Raw genomic sequence first — 10,051 nt, 5'->3', positions numbered from 1 at the left:
AAAGTACTCAACGTTGACACAATTGATGAGAAAATATTCGAATTTGAGAAACTAATAAAAATAAAAACCATAAGAAAATATAATCCAAATCTCTGTACTTATTGAAGTGATCTCCTCATTCATATGCTAGGTTGTGTAATGACCATATATTGTTCGTTTAATTGTTGAGTGACTAAAGGCAATCTTTAGACATTTAATTTGCTATGATAATAAATTTTGATGACAATGACATCAAAATCAGGCCAATGTTCAGTTCATTAAAACCAGAAAACAAAATTTTCGATTTGACTCGGACAACAGAACTAAGATTAAGACTTATCATCCAATAGTTTTCAGGACACATAATCAATCCAAAACCGACACAAAATAATTTAAGAAAACAAAAGGTGCCAAACATAAATTAGGTAGAAATACAAATAAAGTGGCCTAATGCATTACCGTCAGTAAACAAACATCAAATCAAGATCAAAAAAGTCACCAAAGATGCAGCTCTTTCCTTCCAAACTATTCCTCCATTGTCGGCAGGCGAATCTATCCACTTATAGGAAGACATAAAATAGAGAAAAAACTAGGCAGTAGGCTCCACTTTAGGATCATCTCAGAGATCCATTCTCTGCAACAAGTCGAAGCAACCTGTTCCCGTAAGAGCGGGCAAGCCAAGACATATTCTAGCTGAGGGAGTTTCAAGCCTATCCACTTCTCCATAAGTAGCTGCTTGAACAATAAACTTAGTGGCTGTCTCAAACGTCATTCTGCAGAACGGAGAAGTTGATTCTGCAATTCCTCCCATACGGCTCATTGGACGGTACCCACCAGAGAACGTCATGTAATCCGCGATGAGGTTCAAGTGCCTGATGCTAACTGAGATACCGTACGATTTGAAAACGTGGTTTATCTCCCTGATGATCGTCTCTCTAGCTGCTTCAACTCCAAAAGTGTTTAGCATGTCGTGGATGCTGTTGCTGTACAAGTACCTGACGTCAAGCTTGTCTTGAAACTCCCAGAGACCAGCAAAATCAACTCCTGATGCGTGGAGAGCTGGTGAGGCTTTCTTTTCTTCGTTGGAGATCTCTGCTCTCTCCTTTGGATTGTCTCCGTAGTATATCACTTGAGGATCACCACAGTTGGCTACCGTGCACCGTTCGATCTTCCCAAGGTTCTGGATGTAAACTTTCTGCGCTGTTTTTTGAGCAACCTGCGTGTAATAAAATAGTATGAGGGCTTAGCACACATCAGAGTCATAAAGGGTAATAATAGCTTCAAGGAAAAGGTACCTGAGCAAGTAATATATGAGGCTCATTTTTATGAAACTTGAAGTGGACCTCAAATGTCTTTCCTTTGCCTTCAGCAAAGATGTGTCTGTCTTTTTCACCACTGACAAATCTTTGTCTCTTCTTTTTTTTATTCTCTTGTTGAACATTCTTCACCTCTTTCTTCGCTTCCAAGGTATCTTCATTATCCTCCTCCGGGGTATCTTCCTTGCTAACTTCTCCGTCCTCATCTTCATCATCATCCATCTCAGGGTCAACCACTCCACTAACTGAAGACGGTTCATTCTTCTCATCGTCATCACTCTCCTCATAATCCTGCTCATCTGTTGCTTGCTTCTTCCGTTTCTGTGCATCTGCACCAAGATCATCAGCCTCTGTATCCTCTCCCTCATCATCATCATCGTCATCATCACCTCCAGTCTTCTTTCCACTATCGGAATCATCATTATCCGTTTCGTTTCCGGATTTTGGACCGTTGTCTTTCTCAATCTTTATGCCCCTGATTCTCAAGAGCATTTTCATGTGAGTCTCTATAGCGTCTTCCAGCTTCCTCAGAAACGTGACCGTCATTGTCTCTTCCCAGTCTTCTTCGGTAATATCAGTGTGCTTTGGATAATGCTCTGGCTTGTATAGATTGATCTTAAGCTTGTGAATACTGCAAACTTCACCCCCATGAACTGCAAATGGTATGACGGACACTTCCATACTCTTGATAATATCTGCTACGGTAATCTTCCTCAACTTATCAGTGATTTGACTTGCATCATCACTGCACAAATGACAAAGTTCAAGCCAAAAAATTCAATTTCATATTACTAAGTGTTCTAAAAACCGGTCTAAACGGTCTCTAGGTGGCAAAAAATCAGTCTAGGCGTTCGTCTAATCAATAGTTCCCTAACGCATGACTACCGCCTAGCGATTTTTTAAACATATCCTAAATACTTTCTAAGAGAAGCTACCCATCAAGTGACCATAACTAAAGCAACTTACTTTGTTTTGCCCTTCAGCAACGGGCAGGTCATGATGGGTGTCTTAATGTCTGCAGCAGCAGTCATCAAGATCTCTTGTAAACGTGGAATACCAAGTGTCACATTCATCTCTCCACGTCCAGCAAGATGGAAAGTATTCAACCTGTAAATTGACAGCGCAAAAGAAAACTATAAGCAAATATTTAATGAAGGATTCAAAAGTTTCAAGGAAATAACTAACGTCATCTGTGTTGATGGCTCTCCTACAGATTGTGCAGCAAGTACACCCACAGGCTCCCCTGGCTGGGCGAGACTTGCAAAGAATTTTGACTTCACTAGCTTCAGAAGATCTTCTTGTCTCACCATTTTAGAAGCAATACGTTCTTTCATAGGCATTGCCTCTACAAACTTCTCAGCTCCCTTCTTAAGCGTAATAGGAAGATCAGTTATGTAGCTACTGGATCCAGATAGCATGTCTTCGCTACATCTTTCAAGGAACATATCTTGATTCTGAATAAAGTTAAATAACAACATAAGTTTCCGAGAAGCATATACAGATTAGGAAAAAGGCTAAACCGTTTGAAAAAGGAATGCTTACTAATGTCATTTCTTGGAACTTTTCAATGAAGCTAGACCGATGAACATCCACGCCATCTTCACCATATTGGAACTGAATGATGGATCCATCAGCATCCCGTACTGTGCAATCATAGTTGACTTTCAGGCTCTCAAGATTTTTCATCAAACATCTCTGCAGATACCCACTACGTGATGTCTTCACTGCAGTATCAACTAACCTGTAAACCCGAATGTCTTAAGTGATTACAATGCGGCGGAACAAAGATGGCAAAGACTCTTAACAGAAATATCACAGGGAATGCAACACGAGAACACTTAAAAAAGCTCAAAGAATTATAAGTTTTATACTACTTACCCTTCTCGTCCAGCCATACAATGAAAGTAGTATTCTTGGGGGCGAAGACCGCTAAGGAATCTGTCACTAATAAAACCTCCAGCTCTAGGTGACCAATCCCATGGATGGAAGCAAGGTAATGTCTTCCCTGAAACCATTCGGGGAACTCTTTTTCCTTCTAAATCTTGCTGGCCAAGGTGAGAAGAAATTTGCTGGAAGTTAACCTGCACAAAGTCGATAACATGAGAAAGAACTGATGAAAATTACTTGCAGCAATAAAGACTCCACTGAAAAGGTAAATATAACAAGAGGTTCTGTCTGTATTTTGGTAAACTGCTTTTTTATCTCATTTCCAAAAAAACAGTTTGACAACTTGGCATGAGCTAAATAAAAAACAGCGAGTATACCGAAGAAAAGGCTCACCTTACTACCCTTAGCCCCAGATATTGTCATCAGAGAGATACAATTCGTTCCAGGTGTTTTCAACAACCCATCCGAGAGCAAATCGTTCATCACCCCCTTGCCTGAACACTGGTTGAGCTCACTTACAACGCTCCTGTCCAAAGATGCCAAAGCAAGTTCGCCATCCTCATACAGAACTCGCTCAATTCTAGATTTCATGTCCTGAGGATCTGCAGGAAAGACAGTTATCTGTGATTAGTTTATTTGGTAAACTACAATTTCACGCTTCATGAACACATTAACAAGTACATACTCTGCCTCAGAAAATACATACCTATCTGAGCATTAGCATCAACGCCAAAGGTCTTACGGAGTACTTTTTCACCAACTCCTTCACATTCTCGAAGTTGCTCCGTCCTCTTTTCATCCACATCTTTCAAAATAATAAGATCATCAACTCCACAGGTGAAACCTTGAGTCTGAAAAGATGTTTAAGCAAAAAGTTCAGGACACAAAAACTCTGTGACAAATGAAAATAAACAATCAACTTCATGCAAGCAAACAAACCTGAAGGAAGACTGTGAAGAGACGACTAAAAACAGAAAGCAGGTTTCCTGCAGCATTTGGACCGTAGAGCTCATGCACTGTATGAACCAACCCATAGTCCGCAAACTGAGCCTTGTCAATCACACCGCGGACAAATTCATTTTTTCTGATGAGCAGTTTGTCTTCATTAAAATCATGCTTCTTCCTCTTTTTGCTGGATTCTCCACTTTTAGATTTTGCTTCTCTTGATCTACATTTGAAGAAGTCAACCGGAAGTTTTGTAGATTTCTCTACGCTGAATGGAGGATGACCTTTGGTTATCTCATTTAACACTGCCGTGATGACCTTGAGCCAAATAAGAAAACCACATTCGTTAGAGAACCAACAAAATCATAAACAGAACAAACAAATATCAGTGTGAGTGTCATGATTACCTGCTTTCCTGTCCAAAGAGGTACTGGTTTCAAAATGGCAGGCGTGACAGTCAACAGCTCTGCATTAGAAGCTGATTGTGTGACTTTTTTGCCAGATCGTCCGGAAAAAGAACTGAGTACCATGTCAGTCACGCCGGAACTGAAGAGAAGCTGATTGAATTCTTCTTTGTCCAAAAAGGTGTCCCCTTTGGTAAGTAAAACCGAACTAACAATGTGGTCCTGTAAAGTAAAAATACAAGGTCAATAAATATGACTAAATTTGTGAAATGAATAAAAGGGTTTGAAGAAAAGCTTGGATGCACAACCTGAATTAAAGCTCGAAGTGGATCACCATTAGAAGGTCTGGCATATTGGTTGTTTGCATTGACAATATTGTAAGCCTCAGATCGTGAAATCTCATCTTGTGGAAAATGGACATTCATCTCATCCCCATCGAAATCTGCATTGTATGTACTGGAACCAAAGTAGTTTTAAAATCAGTCATGGGATACATCAAAATACATGTGAAAAGATCAACAGAGACATGGAAAACTGCATATCCTCGGAGTCTACCTGCAATTTGCATAGTGGAGGCGAAGTGTTTTCTCCCCCTTGAGAACACGGACAATGTGAGCCATAATACTAGGTTTATGTAACGTTGGCTGCCATGAAAAGAAAATTACTTGTAAGACAACTCAGAAGACACTTTCAATCATCAACCTCAGGAAACTTAAGAAACAATTTAGATACGCAGTATCAATAAAATCAACAGTATATGTCCACACCTGACGATTGACAAGGACGACGTCGCCATCTTGCATATGCCGATATACAGTTTTACATTCAAAGTTGACATCACAAGTTTTCCCAAGTTCTGTATTGACTCCTCGTGAGGACAGCAGCTTTCTTGCAATTGCTATTCGTGCTTTTTTGGTAGGAGGCAGCTTCATTGTAGATACTTTGTCAGAGTAGTGTGTTGCTCCAGGGTGAACGTCAGGACCATTAATGATAGCCTGCCTTAACTTTTCAACATTCCAAGGAGTCACCCTCTGCACCGGAAGAAAAAAAACATACATAAGGTTACAATACAGCTCGGACAAGCATCTTTGTGGAAAAAGACTATGTTTTCAAATTTGAAAAGCATTACAAGCAAAGATAATAGTTGTCTTCACATATGACTCTTCAGATCAATAAACCAAAATTTCATCCATCTAAGACTCTCGGGCGTGTGATTTAAAGTCAAAAGATTAGTGGTCAAATCAAGTAACAAGTGCAATAAACTGTTATATGACATCATACCTCAGGATAGCTCAATTTCAAAGCAAAGCAAGGAGGAATTCCAATGTCATTGACAGCGATAAAAGGATCTGGAGATATCACAGATCTGCAAGCATGATTCACTCTCTTTCCCATCATCTTTTGCCGAAACAGACCCTCTTTCTTCTCCAGCAGTTGACATATTCCAGTACCCTCTCTTTGGCTTTTAACTGTAACGGATAATATCAGTCAGTCGACAAGTGGGGCAATCAGTTGCTAGAAAAGAATAAGGATAGTTTTAGTGATAGATGCATCTAGAGCAAGTCAATGAGCAAGAAGCTAACCTGTGGCAGTCTTGCTATCAAACAAGACATTGACTGTTTCTTGAAGATTCATCCATATGGAAACTATCTTGGATAGACCTAATTTGTTAGTACAGGCATTTCCAAGGGCTATATTGGCTTCCAAGACCTTATTTAGCCCTGCGGTGTGAGCATGTTCCGTAACCTGTAAGAAACAAAAACGTAAATATATAAGTTAATGGGGGAAAGAGACACTGAAAGTGCCTCGCAGAGGCAATGCCAACAGCTATAACACAAACTCCAAATAGAAGTATATATGTAAAGTAGAACTTACGCTATCACCTCCTTTTGTTGGAGCTCTAAATTTAGTAGGAGGCACAAGAACACTCCCCAAAAAGAACATAGAATAGTCCATTTTTTCAGATCCACTCTTCCAAAGATCACCAATGAAGGAGCAAAACTCATACTCATTATCCCACAAACCTTCTAAGATTTCCTTGACCTGAAACAAATGTAATAAAACAGCAGAGACATTATAAATGTGGAAAATTCTTGTAAAGTTAAATTATATTAGAAACAAACCTCAATCGGTAAAAGGTCTCTTTTAGAAGCCTTCTTGAGATCTCCATAGTCTTTAGCTGCTTTCGAAGACTTTCCTTTTTTCTTTTTAGCACCATCTTCAACTTCATGTAATCCACTGATACCACTCTCATCACCGTCATCGGAATCTTCCCCACTGTTAGCGGACTTCTTAGCCTTAACCCCTCGCATTACATTAGCTCCAATGTCGATCGCTGACATACCATCCTGTTTGAAAAAGATTGTCATTAATGAGAATATCAAAGAGGAAGAAACAAAATTCAAGAGGACATACCAAGCGAACCCATCCGAAAATAGGCTTCTCTAGTTTAGGAGGCTTTGCTTTGCAAGACTCACACTTCCTTGACTTCAACCTAAGAAACTGATTGATGACGTCAGTGGCTTCAGCGAACTGAAGAGATGTCCATCTCTGCTTCCCCATGTCAGAATCTTCACATTCCCCTGGTGATGAATCGGTGGGTTTAAGAGTGAGCTGCTTAGCGGCAATCACATCACCTTTCATGATGAGTTTCAGCTGAGAGACGCATCTTGCAACCTTAAAAATGAACCAAAGATATAAAGAAATTTTAGTAAACGCAAACGAGGAGCCAACTATTATCAAACTTGTTATCATATATACATATATGTAAATCTTATCTTACCACTTCCTTTTTAACCATAAAGTGATGACAGAAGAAACATGTCCTCTGCAAAAAAATGAAAAGGAGATTGAACAGCAAAGGGTGGTAGATAGGACGGACAAGCTCGATACGCCCACAATGTCCTGGGCAATCTAAATTGCGCTGATCACACGTTTTACACCTGCAATAATTGGAGAATGTAAAAAAGCTCAGATTAAGCAAACAAAATGACGAGAGACAATCATAGAATCTCCACCTAAGCGTCCATTTTTCTAGAAATTAAAAAAAAAAGGCTCAAAAAATTGGGAGCTCTCTTGATTAATAAGCACATTAAAGCGCCTTTGAACATTGTCTCTCTAACTAAATTACCATTATAACTAACATGTTCAAGCAAGAGACAAAAGGAATAAAAAAGAATCAAATCTTTATATAAAAGTCCTTAAAAAAGGGAGAAGTCTTTACTTTGATCTATCATCCTCCATTGGACCCATAAGAGGATCATAGAGACCACCAGGGACAGGTCTCCCAACGTTATCGAGCAAGATGGGCTTTGTAACTTGAAGAACACTGTGCTTTCGGACATCTTCCTCTGTCATGAAGCTAAACCTAACGGATTCAACCACTTGGGAAGCTCCCTGGAGAAACCCAAAACCTCGAAGGCATTAGTTAAAACCATCAAAAGCACTGAACTTTATGAACCAGCAATCGAAAAACTATTAACAAACCTCTGTGGTGGTTTGAGCCATAGCGAGTGAGTTTTGCAAGAACGGAGAGAATTAGAGTTCAGTTACTTTATCGCCGGAGTTTGGAAGGGAGATAACGCGGCGGCGCGAAGAACCTGCGCTTCAAGGTTTTGTTTTTCTTTCCCTTCCAATACGGCTTGAAGGGTTTTAGGTTGAAGATGAAAAAAAATGTGTGTATATAATTTATTAATTATGGTTTATTTATGTAAAACTTTTTTTTTTTTTTTTTGTCTCCGTGTGTCCGGCCCAAAATTTAAAACCTTGTTGCCGACAAAAAAAAGCTCACTAGTTAACTTTAGCTTTTCGTGTTTCAAAAAAAAAAAAAAAAAAAAATTAACTTTAGCTTTTAATCATGTAACTAGGTGGCCGGTCCGCACCCTGTGCGGACATAAACATATTCAGATTATTAACTAAGTAGTACGTAGTTTTATAAGTAACGAATTTTATATCATAATACCACCGCCTTTGTGAGAAAGCATCAGGTACAAAAAAATGTTGGTACTCAATATTTTACATGGACGAGATGGAACAAAGTAACTTCAGTATCAAGAGGTATTTATTGTGTGTACGTATAATTGCAACGTTCCAAAATAATTTGTATGTTTAAGAAGATATTTTATTTTCAAAATCTGGAATAAATAGTGTATAGTTTCAGAGGTAACATATTTTATATTATCACTACATTCCCATTGAAACCCTCTTTTACCATTTCAGAATGTAATTCAGGACATAAAAAGTTCAAAATATGTAATAAATATGGAATAAATAATGTTAGAATGATATACCGTAAACACTAATCTCTCTCTCTCTCTCTCTCTCCCTCTCTCATCCTCCCTCCCTCCCTCTCCCTCCCTCTCTCTCTCCGTCCCTCCCTCTCCCTCCCTCTCTCTCCCTCCCTCTCTCTCTCACCTATTAATAGTGAGAAAAATGTATTTATTATTGATTTACAACATTACATTATCGTGAATTCCACAAAAGTAAAACAAAAAAAATTAATTAATAGAAAATCTAACAAAAGCCACATTTTAACCAATAGAAGAGTATACTATTGATAACACGTTTCAAAACTTAAACAATGTAAATGAGCTTCCGTTCAAACGCATGATTGATTCAATCTCCGCCAAAGATAAACTCTTAATTTGATCTTCTGATAAACTCAAGCCTGAAAGAACATGTAAAAATTAATTTGATCTACTGACGTTTTCTTTTGATAAAAACATGATAAGCTAAGAAGTAGAATATTCTTTAATAAATTCTCAATAAATCTTATACTTATAAGGTAATATTATTTTTGGAATATCTTGTTAATAAAGCTAAATGAGAACATCTCGTGAATAGATTGCACCAGAATTTTGGTTGACAAGTCTCACCATAAATATTAAGTTTTAAATGCATGATTTTAGGAGAGAAAATATCTTGTCAATTAATTTCGTTTCTCTGACATCTAAAATATTTAGTGAGTATTTAATGAATTAAACAGAGAAATGATCTCAAAAAGATGTTATTTGAATCGAGAAAACACAAAAGATAAGTAAAATGCTAGACTTTACTAAAATATTTAGCTTTCACAATAAGCTATGTAATAGAATGTTCTCAAATTAATTTTAAAAATGTATCTACCTATAAGTTAGGATTATTTATGGAATATATTGTTACTAAAATTACATTTTAAATATAAAAAAGAGAATATCTCGGGAGTAGTTTACACTAATGATTTAATTAACAAATCTTGTCCTTAAAGTTTAAATATTAAAGCATGAGATTAGGAAATAAGATATTATTTCAGTAGAGAAAATACCATCCTACTATAGATATTTTAAAAATATAATTGATTATCCAATTTTGATGTACAGTAGAGAAAATACCATTCTAAGTGCACATCTTTTGCAGGATCGGAATGGTGAACTCTTAGAGGTCTGAAATATGACCACTTCTCTCAAATCATCTCTGAAAAAATATAAAACAAAATCACAATCAGCAAACCAAAAAACAAATATGTGTATATATAAGCTTATA

The 10,051-nt window shown here is 37.7% G+C and overlaps 1 protein-coding gene across 1 annotated transcript; it reads right to left on the bottom strand.

Moving 5' to 3' along the window:
• Positions 1–303: 303 nt before the first annotated feature.
• On the bottom strand, positions 304–8,179 carry LOC106311768 (DNA-directed RNA polymerase I subunit rpa1). Its single transcript, XM_013749046.1, has 21 exons — positions 8,018–8,179; positions 7,755–7,927; positions 7,314–7,473; positions 6,947–7,207; positions 6,655–6,879; positions 6,407–6,574; positions 6,115–6,277; positions 5,813–6,000; positions 5,299–5,562; positions 5,087–5,175; positions 4,840–4,987; positions 4,535–4,753; positions 4,122–4,445; positions 3,889–4,033; positions 3,576–3,784; positions 3,174–3,376; positions 2,838–3,036; positions 2,481–2,749; positions 2,262–2,402; positions 1,275–2,040; positions 304–1,195 (listed from the first exon to the last, which is right to left on the bottom strand). Exons 1-21 carry the CDS (start codon positions 8,036–8,038, stop codon positions 599–601), a joined length of 4,932 nt encoding a protein of 1,643 aa, XP_013604500.1. The 5' UTR covers positions 8,039–8,179; the 3' UTR covers positions 304–598.
• Between the last annotated feature and the right edge of the window lie 1,872 nt (positions 8,180–10,051).

The sequence above is a fragment of the Brassica oleracea genome, chromosome C8 (genome assembly GCF_000695525.1).
Source record: "Brassica oleracea var. oleracea cultivar TO1000 chromosome C8, BOL, whole genome shotgun sequence".
Lineage (NCBI taxonomy): Eukaryota > Viridiplantae > Streptophyta > Magnoliopsida > Brassicales > Brassicaceae > Brassica > Brassica oleracea.
Note: the sequence above shows the minus strand (reverse complement) of the source record. Positions and strands in the feature narration are given on the sequence as shown.

What these genes read in the sequence shown, in the direction of transcription:
- LOC106311768 (XM_013749046.1), bottom strand. Translation starts at nt 8,038, where the DNA reads ATGGCTCAAACCACCACAGAG. An exon ending in GAGCCATCAACACAGATGAC is followed by an intron (nt 2,403 to 2,480) that starts GTTAGTTATTTC and finishes GTCAATTTACAG; the next exon opens with GTTGAATACTTTCCATCTTG. An exon ending in TTGCTGAAGGGCAAAACAAA is followed by an intron (nt 2,041 to 2,261) that starts GTAAGTTGCTTT and finishes TCATTTGTGCAG; the next exon opens with TGATGATGCAAGTCAAATCA.